This window comes from Orbicella faveolata, unplaced genomic scaffold, assembly GCF_042242905.1.
Source record: "Orbicella faveolata isolate gen_17 unplaced genomic scaffold, um_ofav_v1 contig_47, whole genome shotgun sequence".
NCBI lineage: Eukaryota > Metazoa > Cnidaria > Anthozoa > Scleractinia > Merulinidae > Orbicella > Orbicella faveolata.
In genome coordinates, this window is record NW_028301577.1 from 13,050,980 (window position 1) to 13,073,699 (window position 22,720).

At 38.1% G+C, this 22,720-nt stretch overlaps 1 protein-coding gene across 3 annotated transcripts; it reads left to right on the top strand.

Annotated features, from left to right (window-relative positions):
* Positions 1 to 249: 249 nt before the first annotated feature.
* On the top strand, positions 250 to 13,113 carry LOC110058869 (uncharacterized). 3 transcript variants are annotated; one of them, XM_089280075.1, is made up of 4 exons: positions 250 to 341; positions 7,496 to 7,806; positions 11,269 to 11,545; positions 12,956 to 13,113. In XM_089280075.1, the coding sequence occupies exons 2-3, from the start codon at positions 7,523 to 7,525 to the stop codon at positions 11,543 to 11,545; spliced, it is 561 nt and encodes a 186-aa protein (XP_089136201.1). In that variant the 5' UTR covers positions 250 to 341; positions 7,496 to 7,522; the 3' UTR covers positions 12,956 to 13,113. The 3 variants fall into 3 exon arrangements, with proteins under 3 accessions (XP_089136201.1, XP_089136202.1, XP_089136200.1); XM_089280076.1 differs by having other exon boundaries at positions 281 to 356; XM_089280074.1 differs by lacking the exon at positions 250 to 341 and adding an exon at positions 1,311 to 3,091.
* Positions 13,114 to 22,720: the final 9,607 nt, after the last annotated feature.

Sequence of the window (22,720 nt, forward strand, 5' to 3'; positions counted from 1 at the left end):
AACTGATTAATAGATACACCTCAACAGTTGAAGGTACAAAGGTGGATCCTTTTAACTATCGTGAAACAAGCAGATCCCATGTTCTTCCGTCTCGTCCATAACTAAGTGATTTTAGTGATAGGAGGCGTTGAAACTGGAGAGTTCATTTCGTAAAGACGCAAAAAATGAGGAAACAAAGAAACAGGAACACAATCTCCGGTTTCAAGGCAGGCCTGTACTCCTCTAAGAAGTGAGGGACCTGGAAACCAAAAGAAAAACGTATAAATTGCTCTGTGCTGCTTGTTTGATATCACAAAAAGAAGACACCGGGACTTCATCATCGAACTGAGAAGCTAATTAAGGTGACTTACTGCAAGGTTTGCTTTTGATATATAGTTAAAGCTATCGATATAACTTCGTGTTCTGGTTTGTAACAATATTCCATAGAACCCTCATTCGAGCCTCTGAGATACATAACCACAATACCAGATTTGCTTCCAAATAGACCAATTTCGATATATTAAAATTCAGCCTAAAACAATAGACCTCAGCACGAGGCTCCGGGGAATAAACCCCACAAACTCTGTAGTTATTCCCCGGAGCCTCGTGCTGAAGTCTATTGTTTTAGGCTGAATTTTAATATATCGAAATTGGTCTATTAAATTTTCATGGGCCTAAAGCAAATAATAACTATGGGACCTCTACTTTCGCTTTTGCTTCATCTAAACTTTGGAAACCTATTCCAACAAACTTTAAAACCCTTACACTCCCTTTTACAATCAATATAAACTAATCAATCCTACTCCTCTGTATAGCCTGCTTATATTCTGCATATAGCTTATCTACGTTCTGCCATCCTTTTACGCGTTTATTGTTCATATATATATATATATAGGTTTTTTCTTCAAATGTCTTGGTATTTCCGAGAAAAAGGACAATATCGCTTTCACGTCCAGACGTCAATCTAACGAGTTCTAACTGGGCTGAAAACTGACCATTTTCATTCGATTCGCATTTCGCAACTATTGAGCACAAAAAAGTTGTAAAACAACCTACTTAATGCAGAACTATTCCTTGTCCAAAAAAGCCCAGTCTTAAGAATATTGGATTTATCTAACTATTTAGCGGTAAACAAAACCAAAGTGTTTTCCAACAATGAGTTAGTCAGTCGGTGAAAACAACTGTCATTTTGACCATGTGCCATGTCTCGGAATTCCAAAAGATTCTAGATTCTAACTATACTAGGATAGGTCCTCAATATTTGTAAAGTTTAGTTTGGGCAAATGATTAGGCACTCGTCAAAACATTATTCAAATCATAAACAAAAAAAATTAAAATTACGCCAGCAGTGGAATGCGTGACCAAAAGTACTTAAGCATAAACCAACGTATATATGTTTACCTTAGCTGGGTTATCATGTCTTGACTGTCAACAACATTCCTATCCTGCCATTTCAACGGTGTTCCATTAGGTTTGCATAACCCGTACGCATTCGTCTGGTGATTTTGAATCCCCAAATCGCTCAATATTACCAAGTTCCTATGTAAATGTTCCTACATTTTCCGTTTTGTTGTTTGGTACAATCATTCAACCTGCTTGTATCACCCATAAATGTAATAAAAACCATAAATGTAATACCAACCATAAATGTAATAAAAATTAACCATAAATGTAATACTAACCATAAATGTAATAACTTTTAACCACAAATGTAATAAAACCACTAACCATAAATGTAATAAAATTTGCCCATAAATGTAACAAACTGAACAACCATAAATGTAATATGGCTTAACCATAAATGTAATAAACTGGCTATGACTTCCAAATCAAGGGGCTACAAACTTGTCATTCTCTTTGTGCACTTCTTACTTCAGGACACAGGCCTCTTGCATCAAGTTAGTATTTTAATTAACCCAGAGACCAAAACCGAAGAAGTTATAATTATGGTCTGTGAACATTAAGGAAGTACCCAAGTATGATTAGAAAGTCTATATACCAGAGCGTTTGAAGTGCTGGTGGTTGATGATATTCCATCCATTTGAAAGAGATTGAGGTTCTCTTTATTTACGCCCACTCTTGAGTGCCTCATTAATTCCTATATATACATTCTGGAATTCTGGAACGAAACGGACTTCATCCGGAAATCACACGACAGACGGATTTGTCCGGAATAAGGTGTACTTTGATCTCTGGGGCCGAGATTAAGAGTCCGTTGTCCGTATTATAGAGGTGTCACACACACTATGTCACTCTTTATAGCAAAACCTTACTGGACCTACACTTTGGGATCTAAATTTCTTTAGTAAGTTTGGTCTCGTTAGGGTGTCTCGGGAAAAACCGCGATATTTCACGCCGTATGGGCCTCGTTTAGGACTGCACACAAAGAAATAGTATTTTTGTTTCTTTAAGGAGTCAGGCTTTTAGGGGTCTTATTGAAAATTTCAAGTCAATTTCACGAAGAATGAGAATGGCAAGTTTGTAGCCCCTTGATTTGGAAGTCACAGCCAGTTTATTACATTTATGGTTAAGCCTTATTACATTTATGGTTGTTCAGTTTGTTACATTTATGGGCAAATTTTATTACATTTATGGTTAGTGGTTTTATTACATTTGTGGTTAAAAGTTATTACATTTATGGTTAGTATTACATTTATGGTTAATTTTTATTACATTTATGGTTGGTATTACATTTATGGTTTTTATTACATTTATGGGTGATACACTGCTATCAGGCAGAAATCCCCAGTAATTAGCAGTAACAAATAAGCCGCCATCTTCGACGTTTTAAAAAAGCTCTGAAATCCCGACCCTTACCCGCATGTAAAATATGTTGTAACGCACGGGTCTCGGATATCTTCAGTCAAAATGGAGGACTTTCAAACGTCTTCAAAATGGAAACCCGAAAGTCGCGCGTGGAATGACGCTTTAGCAGTTGGTACTGGCTTAATCAAACGACACAAATAACACAGATATATGATACATACATGGGACTTGGCAGTAACTGTTTTTCTTCAAAGTCGGATATCATATGAGTACCGACAAGAACGCCGCTGAAAATTATATACAGGGAAAGAATCAGTTTGTAAGATTCAGGATATTACAAACCGAGGTAGGTGAACATATTATTATTATGTGTATGTCATTTATACTGCTTGGTAATGCTGACGTTTCGAACTGAACTGAAGTAATATGCCGATACGATGATAATACTTTTGGTCATGCACTCGGAAGCTGCTGGGGTGATTTTGTGCCTTTTGTGAACGATTTTGAATAATTTTTTGACGAGTGCCCAATCATTTGCCTAAACTGAACTTTACATATATTGAAAGACCTATCCTAGTATAGTTAGAATCTAAAATCTTTTGGAATTCCGAGACATGGCACATGGTCAAAATGACAATTCTTTTCACCGACTGACTAACTCATATATTGGAGAACACTCTGGTTTTGTTTACCGCTAAATAGTTAGATTAATCCAATATTCTTGAAATTCTCCTCTTTTAGACAAGGAATAGTTCTGCAATAAGTTGGTTGTATTACAACTTTTCTGCGCTCAATAGTTGCGAAATGCGAATCGAATGAAAATGGTCGATTTTCAGCCCAGTTGGGACTCGCTAAATTGCATGAAATTGAGTCTGAAAGTTAAATCGTAACTGTCGCTTTTCTCGGAGACAAAACTATTTCAAGGAAAAAACTACAGCCTGTTTGCACTCTTGTTAGGGGCTAGCTATATGCAAAGGACGAGCGAATTTGAGTTTTCTAGCCTTGCCGAAGAAATTTGAATTTGTTTGATTTTTGTGGGAATTTGCTCTTAATCTAGATTTTCATGACCCAGAATTTATAAGTAAACTTAAGAAATTTACTTGTAAAGACCTTGATTCAGAAAATAACAGAATGAAAGCACACCGTCATCAAACCTCAACAATGTCATAACTTTAAGCTGCTGTTCATTTCTAGTTTTGAGATTTCTAGTGGATTCGAAATTAGCGATCCTATTGTTATAGGTTACGTGTAGTTAAAGTGGTACTTCCGCAAGCGCACGTTACAGCATTTCGGACTTAACTAACTTTTCACAATTAAGTAAATTGAGTAAGTTGTCCCTTTCGTTCGTCGCATATTTGTATCCGTTTGTGGGTCACGTTTGTATCGACTGAAGTCTGAAGAAAAAAAAATGCGAGTTTCAAGGCACAAAGGATGTCTAAGAACAATCGTTTTCAAAGTAGTCCTCTTCTAGAAGCAATCGCCCAAGGATCACGATTTTCGCGTTCAAGTTAAGGTGTCTCAATACAGTTTTTTCCCTAAATCATACCTATGATATTAATCAACTTTTGTTTACCAGTCTTTGCTTAATCCGATCAATGCATCTGGCTAGATCACGGAGGGTCGTGGGTTCAAATACTATCTGGAACAAGGATTTTTTACCGTGTTTTCAGTTGATGCTATTTCTATCATTTAGTATTTCTTATATTTCTCACTTTGGAGAATGTGAAAATTCCTCTAGTTATTGAAAATAGATTGAAGTTGATATAATGTACTTTCAAGGGCAATCAGTACTTTTATGAAACGATCTTAAAATAAATTTTATACAACCTAGATTTGCTATAAGGAAGCTAATGCCAATATCTGAGCGATGGAGTTTGCCAGGTCGAATGTACTAGGATAATTTAAAACAATTCTCTGTTCTTGATTTAGAGTAAATCGTAAAAACACTCCTAGCCACAAATGAACTGACAGATGATCGCTATTTTGATGAAATTTCTAGATCAAAAGAAAACCAGAATGCGTCTTAAAGCTATGTTTTGACGCCATGAAAGTTCTCTTGATTTTCTTTTCCGCATTCCCGAGAACGAAGATTTTTCGTCAGATCACTCCGTCCACTCCTAAATAATTGTTGGGCCTTATTTTACTTGGAGCGTGTTTTCAAAAAGTTTCTCGATATATTTATTTGAGACGCTCTTGGTTTCATTGCTTTCCCCTAGGATTAATTTTGCCCGTGTGGCTGTTCAGTTTAGACAATTTATTTTGATTACATTTGTAGACGACAAACATCAAGAGGAAAACAAATACAATTTAGCATTGGATCGACAGTTAACTAACACCTCGGGCTATTAAACACTATCAACCAAAGTTTGTTTAAAAAATTGGAAAAGCTTCCAAAGCTTCTATTTGGAAAAGCTTCCAAGCCAGCCAGGCCTTCGGAAAGCGCCCTTTGATTGGTTTTTTTGTAACCGTATGTATGTACCAAGGAACTAGGTAATAAATCTCGATCTGGCATCTGATGAAAATTCGTTAATAAAAAATGAGGGTCAGCGAGCTCGTTTTTGAGTGATTATTTGGGTGTTTTTAGCAGGTCATACTGTTGCTTTGGTAACCTATTGTGTTAAGAAAATGATAACAACGATACCATTATTGTAGCATCAACTGATAGATTGGTAATAATGAGCCAACAAAATTTAGTTTTGGAAAATGCTGGCAACTGTTTCCAGCCGCCTTAAATTCAGCTTTTGACCAAAAATTCGAATTCTCGTCTGCTGATAAAGAAAACTCGGAACATAGTCATAAAGTGTAGCTCTGAAACAAGATATATACAGCACTCTGAGCTTGAATTGCAAAATACTGTACGATCGAGATCTATCTCTTGATAATTTTATTCAAATTGAACGCCGGTTTGAAGATGACAGCTTTTTAATGTTTCTGGATTGCGATGTCTGGCTCCTAAGCGCATATGAAGGAAACAGTGTCAGAGGTCAAGTTCTTCAAGTCAGAACTTTAAATCTGAACATCAAAGTTAGCTCTACTAGTTTGTTTCACGCTTTTCTTAACCGTTCAACTGAACAGCATAAAACACATGCGAAACAAGCATTAAATCAGCAAATTAAATGGTAAATACATAATGCCGATGGCCATTCAGTTAACGAAAGACACAACACCGCAGGTCAGAAAATAATTTTTTTTCTTGTTGTTTCTGCAAGTTCAACCTACTCTCAATAAACAGGCCTTGCTAAAATCGAAACTAAATTATTAGGTGTCAGCTAAACGGTTTTCAGACTAACGCGTAAACGACAATTTTCTAAATGTATCTGAGTTAAGTTGCGTCGATAATTCTGGAAGTTACTGTACTTTTCAACACATACCATGCATATATGAATAATACATACTATTAAAAATTGGATCAATGGATAATTGTTAATTTATTTTATTTAGTCAAGGTAACTTAAATTAAATTAAGTTAAGTTAAGTTAAAGTTAAGTTAAAGTTAAGTTAAAGTTAAGTTAAGTTAAAGTTAAGTTAAAGTTAAGTTAAAGTTAAGTTAAAGTTAAGTTAAAGTTAAGTTAAAGTTAATTTAAAGTTAAGTTAAAGTTAACGTTTATTAATAAGTACAGGCAAATTCAATGCTGGGGGTTATCCTGCAATGGTCTTGCATCCCATCCAGGGGAAAGTAAAAATACTCCTAGTCGCTTCATGCTACATAAACCGGGATAAGACCCGGCCTGATGGGCTCCTTAGCTCGTATGCAGACTTTACCTTTTACATTTTACCTTTACCAATGAATAACTGTTTTATAAAAAACGTCCCCAAAATATAAGAAAGCTATTAAAATAAAATTAAAATAAAAAGGCCCCAAAAATTACGCCTATACGTTTATCAAATATGTAAAGCACGGTATAATGGCTCATATACCGTGATGGCTAAGCCAATAAAAACTCTTGAATGAACCAGTTTTCAATAAACACCCAAACTCGCAAATTACCATTTGGGTACGGCAAATGCCTAATCGTATCTTTTTGACAACCTTCGGCGGCATATCAGGCTCGTTGGGTCTCGCCATGGCTCGTATTTTGGCTCGACTACGTCACACAAAATACGAACCATGGCTCGACCAAATGAGCCTGATGTGCCGCCGAAGCTAATCAAAAAGATATCATTAAGTATGATTACTTGGGAAATATCATGCAACAACTACTAAATAGTTAGCTCTTATTAACCGAGCAGGAGGTCTGTATGGGAGAATCTTGGCCGAGGTCGTGAGTACAGACCGAACGCAGTGAGGTCTGTACACACGACCGAGATCAAGATTCTCCCATATGGACTGATTAAGCTCGGTTAATAAGATGTTTATTATATGGCAAACAAGAACAATTTAATTTTTTCAATGTAACTGGTTTGTACTAACTGACATTGTGCTTGTGAACGGCGATGAGCTGAACTTAATTCTGCCAAAGTTTGCTCGTCCTCTTTACTTTTTTGCTCATCAGGCTTTTTGGTTCTTCGATAAATAAATATTGTTGGAAGAAAATAGTCAATATTTTTGCAACTTTTTCACCGCAAAACATTACCGGTCTAGATGCCGGTCTAGATGGGAAAATCTAGACCGCTTTCAATATCGATTTCAGCCAATCAAATTCGTAAATTCGGTAGTTCCCAGTACTTGTGAAACATAGCCATATAATAAATATTTGTAATGGTGGAATGAAGGATGTAAAAGCAGTTTAACAGGCCATATGACATACAGGTACAACGAGGCGGCCTGGGAACCACGATGAAAATTTTAAACCTTTGCTTGTTGATTATTCTACTGATGGCGGATGCCTGTTGGAGTGGTCATGTTAATTGCCGAATGGCAAATTGGTGGATTTCATTTGACTACAAGGGATGGTCCCAATGTGACTCAAAGGAGTACGTGACCGGTTTTATGAGGAATCACAGGACTCGTTCTGACCCCATTGGCCTGCTGGAAGAGGGAAGGTGTTGTAAGGCTCTTGCGCCATATCAGGACACATCATCAACTTGCGAATATACCGACTGGTGGACAGCGTTGGACGGGTTAGTGTTAAAAACTAAAAGTAATTAAACTATTGTCGCTCTCATTTTAAATGAAGGCCGTTTGCCGCAAGATAACTAGTTATGATTTGGACCAACTATTTTTGCTGTTTGGGATATAATCTTTCACATGTACTGCTGGAATCAAACAAACAAATAATCAACCAGCTAACAAATGTCAGTGGTAATTTACAAGCAGTGTGAATTTCTATTGTACTCATGACCTATATCATTATTGCGGGAGAAGTGGAGTGACAGTAACTTTTTATGCAGTTAAATGGTGCAACCTTTACACATTATGTAACGTGCACATTTTGGTCAAAGCCAGTTATACCCGCATGAAATGTGTTCTTTAGAAATTTATGCTGGACCGTACCCAGGATAATAGCCCATTTCCCATTTGCCTTAAGCGTCTTTATCAAAACGAGGCCTAATGCACAACCAGAGGCTAAAGGTAATTCGGAAATGGCCTATTTGAATCACAACATTGAGGAAGGCCATTGTTGCAAACCCACACCCAGAACAATTGGATGGGGGTGCGGGTCCCGCTTTCAAAACCCTTCCCTTATTTAAGACCAAAATCTGCGATTTTCCGTACCCTATTTATGAGCCGACCAAAAATTCGATACCCTATTGAAGACCTGAACCTTAAATCAATACCCTGTTTCAGACCTGCCTTATAATTGGTTACCTAGTTCAGACCGATGTTAAACGCATTGCAAAGGACTTTTGTTGACGTTCTTATCGATAATGATGAGAACGTAGCTTCTTCTAGAAGACAAACCTAATTCAAGACTAGAGCGCAAAAACCATACTCTATTTTCGACCAAAACAACTAAAAAACCATACCCTTTGGGTCAGCACATGGGAGTACCTCTCAATAAGCACATATCCCAGTCCCAGTCCCAGTATAATCAAACTAGTAGTAATCCAAGATTATGAATGAGAGTGCGTTCGACGTCGTGACTTTAATATATATACCTTAAATGATTTCACTGACTGACTTGCAACCTCTGTCTATTGCTATAATCAACGTTTGTTTTTTCTTTTTTTTTTATCGGCAACCGAGGTTTTACAGACAGATATATCTTAGTGTCAAAGTCTATTCCATTTTAAAAGGTCCTTTGTACAAACTACAATTTGTTGATACGTTGCGTGACAGTGTCAGTTTCCGTAGTAGAACTAAAATATTAACTTATAGCCTGCAAATTTCGTGCTAAATATTCTCACATTAACTGGTAATGTTTTTAAAAGCGTAAAAGCTGATTTATAAAAGTATATTTTACATACATTATTCTAAGCTGGAAGCACAAATATAAGCAAACACTTGCAATCGTGTCCTCGGTTATCGTCAGCGTTAACAAACTCCGTGCGACTGATTCGAGTATTTCCCCTGATGAATATAGTAGCCCGGGGGGGGGGGGGGACTCCCATATGGAATGGACGGGGATGCTCGTCGTCTCGCTTAGGGGTGTAAATTTCGGATTTTGGTCTCGCTTAGGGTGTTCTGGGCAAAATGTCGTTATTTTTAGCCGTCAAGGTCTCGTTAAGGGTTGCACACGAAGAAATAACAAAACAGAAAGAATTTTGATTCTTTATATTTACTCAATTCATATAAACAAATTCGCCATCATTAAATGTCACTGTACTTTTTATTTGTCTGTTTTATAAACTGGTCTCTTTTAGGGGTCTGCATAAGCTTCGGCCACGCCCAGATTGGTCTCTTTTAGGGGTTAAATTCAAAATTTCCGACGAGCATCCCCGTCCACTCCATATGGGAGTCCCCCCCCCCCCGGGTATAGTAGACAGTATCAACATAATTTGCCGTTCCTTGGTTCAGGCTCACTCTTAGCTTATGGATCTTACCTTCTGAGTACTTTTCCGCCGATTCCAAACAACATTCAACCGGATTAAGACTGAGCTACATGTATCTGTCGCGACTGGAACTAATCAACAAATGCAATCAAAATATAGTTGTTCCCACGGTGAACATCCTGAAAGCCATGGCGATTCACAGTCGTGTTGGTTAAGATATAAAATAAACAAGGACAATTCCCTCAGATTTCGATAAATGTTGCCGTTGAAGCGTTTAAATTCCCCAAATCTAACGCTGAGAGCGCAAAATAGCGAAGCCTACGGCGACTGAATGAAAAGAAGTCATAGAAAGATCCAGCGCAAAGACGAGGTCACATTCACCACATGTCTTGTCACTTGTCCGTTGTCGTAGTAACGGTACAGTAACTGGCCATGACATGCCCATGCAAAGGGGTGTCTGGAAAACCCGAATAGCGAATAGCGAGTAGTCGCGAATAACGAAGGGCGAATAGTGCGAATATTGCGAATAGCCTCGAATAGTGCGAATAGTGGCGAACAGTCGTGAACAGTCGCGAAGAGTCGCGAATAGTGGCAAATAGAAGCAAATAAGTTACCCAGTATCAGCTCACAGTCAGCCTCGCAGTAACGTGGGATGGGATTTTTCTGCTAAAAAGCACAGACGCTTACCAGGACAAAAGGTGTTTCTAAACGTAATTCCTTCTGTTTTCCCCGCTGCAAAAGCGTAAATATGTCTATTAGATTATCCTTGTGTTTTCTGTTTTCTTTATGTCGGCGATGGACAGCCCTAGCCTGAGTCCTGCGAAGAAAAGGTAATAAATTCACTGAAATTCTGTCGCCGGCTTATTTGGATAATTAATTAACGCAAGATATAGCTTAGATGTTTTTGTTTTTACAGCTGGTTATCAGAGCAGCTCGTTTGTGTCTTTTCAGTTGATAAACTAATCACAGACCACGTGCCTAACATTTGTATCTGTATTGTGCGTTTTTTCTTTTTTTTTTTTTTTTTTTCACAGAACGTGCTTGGTCGAATTTATCAGCGTCCGTAGATAAACGCTATTGCTCTAACTGATCAATTTGAACAAATCCAGATCAGTGTTGAACTAAAGCGGTCACTATTGACGACTATTCGTCACTATTCGCGACTGTTCGCCACTATTCGCACTATTCGTACTATTCGCTATTCGCTATTCGCTATTCGGGTTTTCCAGACACCCCTTGCAAAAATCAAGCGAGGTGGCCATTTTGGTTTCCTTACAGGAATGTGGATTTTTTCTGCATATAATTGTGCACAGGGAACCAACTCAAGAGAGCCACGGGTCAAATTAGGCTTGGGTTCTCCGAACGCAATAACAAATTAAATCCAAAAGAAACTTAAATACTACGATACAAAGGAATACTGTGTTATTGAAAAATTTTCTACATATTCTATATACTCGATCTATATACTCGATCATGCGCCACCCTACCAACACCCCCCCCCCCCCCCCCGCCTCCCTCTTCCATATAGTCCTTATTCACAATGCAACGTGCGTGGTAACATTATCCACGGAAGAACTGGGCACCATGTCCGGGTAGCGGATATTTGCATATTATGTAACACAGTTCTGTTTCTAATTTTCTTCATGATAGAAACTACGACTGGGCTTATTGTAGAAATGGCTACTTTGTCCAAGATCTTTACCGGAGCAGTGGTCATGGCGTATCTAACATCGAAGCGGCTTACTGCTGTAAACCAAGGACACTTAATGGATATGGAAATTGCTATACAGAGGATGTATGGAGTTCCTTTGACAAAAGAGGAATCGAAGGTTGCAGGGACGGTTACTATTTGGTGGGAATTTACAAAGGAGGCTGTAACCGTCTTCACTGTATCGAAAAGTTTAGATGTTGCGAGATGGGCGTATAGGTGAGGATCAATACCAGAAACATCAATTTAAGAAGAGTAATTGCGATTTGGAACGTGTCATTTTTTTTTTCCTTTTTGTTTAAACCTATTTTAATATATGTTTGTCTCAAGAGCTCAGATGGCTCATCTAGGTGGCTAATACCTACACAAGATAAACAAATAACTTATACTAGGACGACACAAATAACTCCAGAAATAAATAAAAGATTAAGAACAAGAACGAAAGCTTTTGGACTCTAATAAATTGTTGAACAGGGACTGAACTGATAAACGAGAAGAGCCAAATCACAAGAGATCCAGTTTTTGAGTGTCCCAAAATATCAGCCAAAGGACGTTAGAGATAAACAAACAAAGTGCAGTATAAAAAGAGAATGAGATTTCGTCGCATTATCAAAACCACATCTAAAAATAGGTGACGACTTGACTCCGATGTTGTGCACAGGCATCATGTCGTAATCTAGAGTCAATTGTAGTCAGATACATTAATCAAAAGGCAAAAAATAATTATAAAGGCGGGGTACAATCCTGTTTGATTCATTTCAATCATTTTATTGCGTATTTGACCGCGGACTCTGATCGCAGTCTCTGGAAGACTAATTCATTTAGCAAAAAGTAGGTTTGTGAAAGACATTTTTTAGGCAACGTAACAGGCAATTCCCACGTGGATACGACCATTTTACCTCTAATGACGTTTAGACTAGGCGGAGAAGTGCCGGTTTGTCCCTTGAATGGCCTTCACGGGACATGTCGCCGAACAGGGTGTGTGGATTATGGCCCCGCTGTCCTGAACTGAGTACATATAGTTAGAGAGATACAGTTGTATATAATTCAGTGACAAAAAGGGTCTGAAACCTGCCCTTAACAGGGTGTACATGTCCTTGCGTGATTGGTGTCGTTAAAGATGGTTTCTACTATAACAGTCCGAAATAGGAGACATTGGTTGATGTTGATAAGGTCATTAGTGAGCGTCAAGTAATTACGTGGACAAGGCAATAGCCATATGGTTGGTAGAATCCGTTTATTTCAAACAATTCTTTGTCCTAAACAAGGTTTATGGTAAAGAGTGTTCTTCTACATACAGTTTGAATTTAAAACTTTCTTTGTCCTAAACAAGTCGGGGTCTCAAACTCCCGGCTTATTTTACAAAGAGTGTTTCTTACCTAGGATTTAACTTAAAATTTTCAAGGCTCTTCCCGGTGGTTCTGTAAAAAACCTAACCAGCTTTTAAATCTGTTTTTTTTTTTTTTATCAGAGAACTAATGTATTACCTTGTACACATCCAGAAGGAGAAAGAATGGTTAGGAACTCTGAAGACTGGCACAGATTTTGGGAAGGCGTGGTACATGTAGTTAGTTGGTCGCTTTTGTATTTGAAGAGAGTTAATTTATGTTTTGTTTGTCTGTCTCACAGCTGGACGTTGAATGAACATTTGACGAGGCTCAGTTGGACAAGTGCTTAGTGTGGCTTAGTGATGACACCAACTGTGTGAATGTCTTTTCGTTTAGCCTAGCATCAACCTTTCCATGTAGCTAGTATTAACAATTAGAAATAAAATGATGTGGAAAGCACCGCTGTCAGGTTATTTTTCCCGATTCCACTATCGCTTTCTCTGTACTCTTTTAGCGCCCATTTTTACCCAAAACCCTGTCCAGTATTTATTCTGGTTCAAGAAATTGCAACATTGTCCAAACGATGTCAAAAACTAATATAAAACTTTGTTAAATGGCAGCGGTGGCGCAAATTACGGTAAGCTTTGAGACCGGTTTGTTTTCTTAAGGGGGCATTACGGTTGGATTTTGGCAAAAAAAAGGGAGAATTTGTCAATGCTGTTTTTTTTTTTGTCTTAAACATTTCTTTAATCTATCTACTTTTAGAACATATATTCATTTTATTCAAAATTTCTTTTGCGCCGCCCAAAAAACAGAGCTTTTGAAGGTTAGGAAACGTTTGTTTATTTGGTTGCCATGGCAAAGGAAACGAATCTATAGTTTAAAACCGTTCAATTTTTTTGAAAACGTTCTACCAAACATTCCTCAGTTCCTTAAGTCCCTGAAGTCCTGTCCGAGATCCAAACATTACATAGAAGCCGGGCTACAAAGCTCGCAACAGCACATGTGTTTCTGCGCGTCAATAGTGCTTTGTATACTTTCCTCCATTGAGTTGTTAGAGTCTTTCCGTTTATAAATTATGCCGAAAGTTGGTAAAAATCAGTCTGTACTGAAGCAGATGTCTTCAAAAAGGAAGAGTGGTTTTCGAGGAACCCAGAAACGGAACATACGAGCAGAGAAACGAAGGGAAATTTCAACTGTCGGCGTCACGTTTGTCTGCGAGGAAGATGTAATCAGTGGGCAAATTCCTCCCCCAGTTGAACCAGCATCTTCGCGGAATACCCACTAAGAATACCCACCAGTGGATGACTTTTAAAGTGTTACAGGCCATTTCAGTGAGTTAGTGACCTTTGCTCTGACATTTTTCATAGAAGTAAAGTTTTAATTGCCTTTTTTGAAAAATCATGTTTTTCGTAGTAATTTTGGTGCCCCCAAAAATTTCTTCAAGAGTATTTAAGCTATTGTCATCAAATTTGGCACATAAACTGTTTATGTAGTAAGGTGCAAACTAATTGAGCAAAATTCCATTTGTTCAAGAAGCACTGGTTTTATAAGTAATTTGTCTTTTTCAAAATGTAAGTGGTTGCCATGGTAACAGAATTGTTCAGGAGGGGATAATCCTCAATTAGTTTGTACTTCATCTTATGAGGATCTATTGTGCCAAGAATCATGACATTATTGTAAAAAGAAAGTACTCAAAATTGGGGGGCACAAATGTAACTCTTAAACCAGTAGTCCGAAATAAATGGTTAATTATTAACTTAAAGTTAATAAGTGATAGGTTTGGGCTGTTTCATTTGGCAGATAACGGTCTTGCCCTTCACCTTCCAAAGTTTGAACTAATTTCATTGAATTCTTGGGGAGGTATGATTTTTTGAATATGCTGTCTAAATTGTACCCAAGACCAACCGTAATGCCCCCTTAACTGATTTGATGTTTGTTGACCTGTGCGATTTTTATAGTTATACTAGAAATCAGGGAATAGGAACTTTACACGACCCGGTAACATTGTACAAAATCAACCATGCTGGGACGCATGTCTCGCAGTGGGATATTCACCCAGCAGCTCGTACCAGTCCAGCTTGACTTTCCTTGGTTTTGGATATTCCACTATGTGACTTGCATCCGAGCATGGCTAATATTTGATATGCCTCCATTACTCATCCCGACAAATATCGTAATTAAATTGGGTGCGTTAGACAGCCAAGCCACCGTGCCATTTATTCAATGTCAACAGATGAAACTAAGACTGAAGTGAGAAAACTAAGGGCACCAGTGATATGCCGGCACGAAAACCCTAAAGCTAAAAACCAGCAGGTGAAGAAAAAAAGGGAAGGGGAACGAGTGCCCCTGACCAAGGCAGTGGTGCCACCTTTGGACGTTCGCACAAAAATTTTCCAACATTGTTTTTTTCTGAGACTTTTACACTGTAAGATGATGAGTTAGCTATGTCGGATATGTAAAAAAAATGCGGGTTCATAAACTTTGTTTTGGAGAAAACATGCCCGGAAGAACACCCTAAATCTGAAAATGATGGTTGTGAGCAGAACATATCACTAGACAAAATAATCTCACACCCAGAATATACTTGGGACTATGACGTGGCTCTAGTTAAGGTTATTCCCTAGTAAAAAAACCCGCCATAGATTTCCGATGAAACTTGGTATGCTGTTGTTACAGGAGAGGGAGTTATTAAAAACGTAATAAAAAGAGGGGGTCACCATGCTTGCTTTCATGCCACAATGCTGACATGTGCAACAAATAAGCTCGATTATTTTTCAAAGCAGCGTGTTATATCACATAGAGTTTGACTTTCTTTGATTGTTTATTCATCTACGTCCCAGAAAAAATGTCTTCAAATACCCTTTTTTATCCCTTAAAGAAAACATAACTTGGACATGCGCTGTTGGGCCCGTTATGTCTCCCTCTGTAGAATTTATTTCATTTGCCAAAAAAGTAGTTATAGATTTCTGCTATTTTCTTTCTCAGTTATTGAGAATCCTGTTCTCATTGAAATTATACAATAAAAAATATGGTTCACCATGCTCGTTTAAGAGAAAACGAGCATTTATTTCGTTGCCGAGCTTAGCTTGAGGGAAATCCCTTTCGTTGTGTAAGTGCACGTGCTCATTTGCGCGCGCTAATGACGCGAAAATCGTGCGCAGTAGGGATGTGCAATGCAATACTGAGGAATCACCTTAAGCTCCAGTCTCCGCTCACCTACAACAACCGCGTGCGGCCTGTGTGTTTGTCACAACACAACTTCCCGGCAAACACCCCTTGTTACGTCACAGGATGGGGTCATACATCAGAAGGAGGCAGTTCTTCACAGGTAATTTAAATAAAAGGAATTTAGATTAAACTAATATGCGTTGGATTACCAGTCACCCTTGCTCAGTTCCGTACCCCAGGTACAGCACAAATCGTCCCATTCGCAGATTACCATTACAATATCAGGCAACACAGTGTCATAAGGCTACTTAACAACTCACCTTACGAAAATCGCGTTCTTAATCAATTTGTAAATTCCCAAACTCAGAAAATTCTGATCAAGTTCCATCCTCGGAGACCCAAGGGTGAATAGTGGGGTCAGGAGGAAGTAAAACGGGCGAAAACTTTGCGAACAAAGTTTACAAGAACGAACCAGCAATACCCGGTTCAAGCCTTGCCTACATGGAGGACCTAGACGGAGGATTAACTCTCTTACTCTTCATCCTCTCTTGCCAAAGAAGTGTATTTACTTGTGACGCTTTAATGTCTTATTCAGCGCGAATAAGTAGACTAACAAATGGACCTTCCAATCAGCGCTTTCAATGGCTCGCGTTTTCCGACTGCTGTTCAAGGGGAACGAAGACTCTTTGTCCGAGTTTGGAACCTTCCCTGGCAATCAAAGCTGAGCATGCGCAAAATTATTTTAAAATGGTTTAATAGACCAATTTTGATATATTAAAATTCAGCCTTAAACAATAGACCTCAGCACGAGGCTCTGGGGAATAACTACAGAGTTTGAGGGTTTATTCCCCAGAGCCTCGTGCTGAGGTGTATTGTGTTAGGCTGAATTTTAATAGATCGAAATTGGTCTATTATTATCAGCCTTGTAGTAAAGGTTTTTCTCCCTTTTAGTTCACGGCGGGAAAGTGAAAAAAAGGAAACAGTGGCGTTTAATTTTCAGTCCACTGACTTCGAGGATTAGTGGGTGTCTTTAGGTAGATGTGAATAACTTTTGCTGCATTTTTCTTGTGTACGCGAATTTGTTTTCTTTTAATAAGTCTTATAGGTAAACCATTTTGAGTGGTCATTGTTAGAATAATTGAACATTATACATTTGGTATATATTTTTTGTGTATTAGCGCTACCAGGAGGGAAATATATACACATATAGTAACTATTTCCCAACCCGCATTTGAACCTGTAACGTTTAAAAGTAAAAAAAAACCAACTTTGATTTTGTTACCTAAAAGAGGTGTAGTCATTGTTACGCAAAAATCATCAAAAGTAAAATCATCTCTTTCTGGGTTCTAATGAAGTTACAATAGGCAACGTTCGATATATCAATGTTCCAACATGGCTCCGAGGCTTTCAGGACAAACTTCTATATTTGATGTTGTTTTCTTTGTATCTAAGTCTCTTTTGGGAATAGCCCTTTTCACGGTTAATTTTTTTCATTTGCATTACAATGCAATCCAACGTGGATGCGAGGCAATTTCGGGCTAAAACTACAAAAATAGTCCGAAATTGCCTCACATACATGCTAGATTTTATTGTAATGCAAATGAGCAAAGTTAACCGGCTATTGAGAGACAAAAGAGACTTGAGAAATTTACAATTTTGACCCGAAAGCCTTGGAGTCATGTTAGAATACTGATATATCGAACGTGGCCCTTTTTTCTGGGTTATAATGAGGTTACAACTGCTGTGTCAATGCAGCATTGTATTGTACGGAACGTTGTTGTAATTAAATTACCAGGGAGCTTAAGCAAACCACGACGACGATGGCAACCACAACGTCACCAAACAAAAGGTTTAATGAGAAAAACAATAGCTGTGCACGTGCGTTATAAATCTTTGTACATTTCTTTTGCCGTCCTCTGCCAAACAAGAACGTGAAATGACCAAATTCTACGTAGTCTGAGGAACGCGAACAACGACGGCTAATTTTTCGTATTTCTATTTGTAATTGAACGCTGTCATTGCATATTTGGCCTGAGCACGTTTTTAGAGCCATTGGCGTACTGAACAGGTCAGACAGTTGCGAATTTCGCTGATAAAATATAAACAGAAGTGTATCCAGTCCCATGCAAACTTTAGTACCGTAGAACTCTGTCCTTGAAGCAAAAAAGCTATATATCCAGAAAACTCAGACCCAGACGACGTAAGAAAACTTAGCAAAATATCGATATATAGAGTCAAAGTGCAGCTTTGCAGAAATCCTTCACTCCTCGAGGGAATCTTAATACGTGACTACGTACATGCACTTACTACGTAATTTGCCCCCTGCTGCAAAATAGTAAACACGCCAAACACGTCCCAAAAAAATCTCGATACAGGCTGGTTTTAGGATTGCGTCACATTTCGTGAACGCAATAAATAAATTTTTCGTATGATGATTAATTTGGATTACACCTCGAGCCACAAGAAAATGGTGTTTGCATGCGGCAGAATTTGGCTGAGAATAGGAAGATGAACCGTACGTGCTCAGCGACTCGCGAGGATGGGACAGAGAAATAAATCTGTTTGCCGACGAGATTCGAACCCTTGCCCTTTCACACTCCCAACGGCCAATTTCAAATACTAGATTCACATGTGGCACGAGTCCTGCATACTGTTAGGAAGAATGAAAGAGGCCAAAATTAAATGTGAAAGACGAAATATCCAGCGTGTCGCGAGCGTGGAAAAAGAAACATTTTCTCGACGTCTTGATTAGTTGCGAAAAAACAAGAGAAGAATTACTTCACGTCTTATCATGCCAAATAATCACCTAACCCACGAGACTCTTCTTTCATAGGTGACTTTGTTCTCGATCGAAGAGATGCCATACTCTGGTCACTTCGAGCGTCCACCATCGCAAATTTATCTTTCAGTGTAAGAAAGCAACCAGAATTTCTGTGAACTTTACTTTGCTTTGCGAAAGTCTCCCTTTCAGCGTTTTGGGATCTAGCAACCGGCTGCCAGTTGCGCGCTACTTTGCAACGTGCCGTTTAGCGACAGCGGATGACCAGACGTTTTTTTTCTCCTTTTTTATTTTTATTTTCAGCGTTTTTGGAACTTCCTAAGCAATGCAATGGATACCGTCTCATTGGGCTGCTGCGCGTGGCTTCAGTGACAAGGGATTGATTTTTGCGTAAAAATATAATTGTGTTGGTTTGGCCATTGAATGTCGCTAAACAACTTTGTCATAAACTGCTTCACACTGAAGTATACATTTTATTAGTAAACTGAGTAAATACAACTCAACATAGGAGGGATCTTTTTTACTGCCATGACACAAGCTAATCCCATGTTTTTATGTTTCGTCCATGTAATGTGAATTTAAAACTGATAGGAAGCGTTGAAAAGAGAGAGGGTTTTTTTTTTTTTTCCTTTTCAGCGCTTTATTTGTACTCGACGAAGACTTACTGCGGGAGTTCATTATCGCAAATTTATCTTTCAATGTGAGAAAGTGAGCAGACTTTTTTTGTGAACTTTTTGCCTTGATTTGCGAAAAGCTTCCTTACAGAGTTTTGGGAACTATCACACGGCCGCAAAAATGCGCACCAGATTGCGTGTCGTTTAGCGATAACGGGATGGATCAGACATTCTGCTGTTTTTCTTTTCCTGTTTTGCTTTACCTTTTCAGCAGTACTTCCCCGAGTAATGGATACCGTCCAACTGGGCTGCTGCGTGTGGCTTCAGTGACAAGGCATTGATTTGTGTCTAAAAAAATAAAATTGTGTTACTTTGGCCACTGAAAGTCACTTTACAACTTTGTCTTATATTGCTTCATATGAAGTATATATTCTTACTAAACTGATTAATAGATACACCTCAACAGTTGAAGGTACAAAAGTGGATCCTTTTAACTATCGTGAAACAAGCAGAACCCATCTTCTTCCGTTTCGTCCATAACTAAGTGATTTTAGTGAGTTCATTTCGTAAAGATGTACAACATGAGGAAATAAAGAAACAGGAACACAATCTCCGGTTTCAAGGCAGGCCTGCACTCCTCTAAGAAGTGAGGGACCTGGAAACCAAAAGAAAAACGTATAAATTGCTCTGTGCTGCCTGTTTGACATCATCATCGAACTCAGAAGCTAATTAAGGTGAGTTACTGCAGGGTTTACCTTTGATATATAGTCAAAGCCATCGATACAACTCTCGTGTTCTGCTGTGCAAGTCTGTTAATGAAGGTAAAGGTTAAATACAAATACACTGCTAAAAAACGTCAACATTAAAGCGAATTTAGCTTCTGTTTAAATGCTCGAGTTATCTAAATTTTCATGAACCAGAATTCATTCAAGTAAACCGAAGAAATTTAATATAAAGACGGCAGTCATAAAACCTCAACAGCGTCATAAATTTAAGCTGCTGTTCAGTTCTAGTACGCTCTTTCTTTTTTATAAGAATATAGTTTATAAGAATATCGAAGCTGAAATTTGCGAAATTGTAAGAATATTTTAAGAATAAACTCGAGGCTGACATTTTGAAAAGAATAGATTTTTATGCGTTGAAAATTTGTAAATACAACACAATTACATGTTTTAAACTAAACCTAAGAGGCAAAACTTGCAAAAAAGCAACAAAAACATCACTAGCCGTACGTTCGATGCTAATAACATTTCTGAAAAAAGTTATGTGCGTACGTGATATCAGTCTTAATGCCTGAAATGTGGCTGCAAAATGACTTTACACCATCCAGATGCCAAATACATTCGAAAACAGAAATGTCAAACACAGGAATATTTTCAGCCGAAAATCTGCGGAAAAATAAGAATATTGAGCCTCGGCCGGAAAAACGGTTTTCTTTTCTTTTTCTTTTTTTTGAAAAAAAAAAAGAGTGTATTGAGGTTTCTAGTGGATTCGAATTGAGCGATCTTAGTGTTATGGACAAAAGAAAATGAGAGTCCCCTCGTTTTCTCTTGCTATGGATTATGTGCAGTTAAAGAGGTACCTCTGCAAGCGCACATTACGACATTTCCGTAACCTAATCTAAGTTATCACAATTAAAGTGCCTATGAAGTAAAAAATAAGTGAGGCTTATTTGAAAGACTTTTCAAAGTAAAGAAAAATGGTGTTTCCCTTTTTGCAATATCTTTTTTCGTTCTAGAGATATTTACGTTTTTGTATTATGCAAATGAGGAAAGTGATGACGTCATAGGTGGTTCCATTTGAACGGTAAAACACTGAATCAAGAATATCTCTAGAAATATTGGAGCAGTGTTCTTCAAACTTGGCACCACAAATGTGCATCACAAAAGAAACAGAATGACACCTTCTGTGTTGTTGCCATGGCAACACTTTTGGCTCCAGTCTCTTTCTGTGAAAAACAAAATATGCCAATTTGCAACCCTTCGAAAAGGGACAGAGGGTCTTGCTCGGAACACACATGATTCCCATGTTGTCTTGACTCTCCCCATTAGATTGTTGGGAGTGGATGATCCTTGTTTAAGATAAAATCTGGTAATGTTGGTTTTAATTAAAACAGGACCAGCGGCATAACTGTTGTCATGGCGACGGCACAACGGGTGTTATTTTGTTTCTTTTGTGATGTACATTTCTGGTGCCAAGTTTAAAGAACACTGCTTTAATATTTCTAGAGATTTTCTTGATTGAGTGTTGAACTGTTTTAGTGGAACCACCTATGACGTCATCACTTATAATACGAAAACGTGAATATCTCTAAAACGAAAAAAGATATTCCAAAAACGAAAACGCCATTCGTCTTCACTTTGAAAAGCCTTTCAAATCAGCAGCAATTATTTTTTACTTCATAGGCACTTTAGGTAAATTGAGTAAGTTGTCCCTTCGTTCGTCGAATATTTGTATCCGTTTGTGGGTCACGTTTGTATCGACTGAAGAAAAAAAATGCGAGTTTCAAGGTATAAAGAATATCAAACATGACAAAGAGCAATCGCACTCAAAGTAATCCTCTTTAAAAATAATTGCCCAAAATTTGCCCAAGGATCACGATTTTCGCGTTCAAGTTTAAGTGTCTCGATACAATTTTTTTTTCTAAATTATACCTATGATATTGAATCAACTTTTGTTTACCTTTTGTTGCTTAATCTGATCAATGCACCCGGCTAGATCACGGAGGGTCGTGGGTTCAAGTACCACCTGGAACTCGGATTTGTGAAACCTAGATTTGCCATGAGGAAGCTAATGCCAATATCTGAACGATGGAGTTTGCCAGGTCGGATGTACTAGGATAATTTAAAACAATTCTCTGTTCTTGATTTCGAGTTAATCGTAAAAACAATACTAGCCATAAATGAACTGACAGATGATCGCTATTTTGATGAAATTTCTAGATGTATGAACTATACCAAGGAACGAGGAAATAAATTTCGATCTGGCATCTGATCAAAATTCGTTAATAAAAAATGGGGGTCAGCGAGCTCGTTTTTGAATGATTAGTAGTTTGAACCAAAATTAAGGGTGTTTTTAGCAGGTCATACTGTTACTTTGGTAACCTGTTGTGTCAAGAAAATGATAACAACGATACCACTATTGTAGCATCAACTGATAGATTGGTAATAATGACCCAACAAAATTTAGTTCTGGAAAATGCTGGCAACTGTTGCCAACCGCCTTAAATTCCGTTTTGGACCAGAAACTCGAATTCTGATCTCGCCAGCCGCAAATAACGAAAACTCGGAACATGGTCATAAAATATAGCGCTAAATCAAAGTTATTCAGCACTCTGAGCCTGAATTGTAAAACACTGCACGATCGAGACCTATCTATTGATAATTTTATTCAAATTGAACGCCGGTTTGAAGATGACATCTTTTTAATGTTTCTGGATTGCGATGTCTGGCTCCTAAGCCCATATGATAGGAACAGTACCAGATGTCACGTCCTTCAAGTC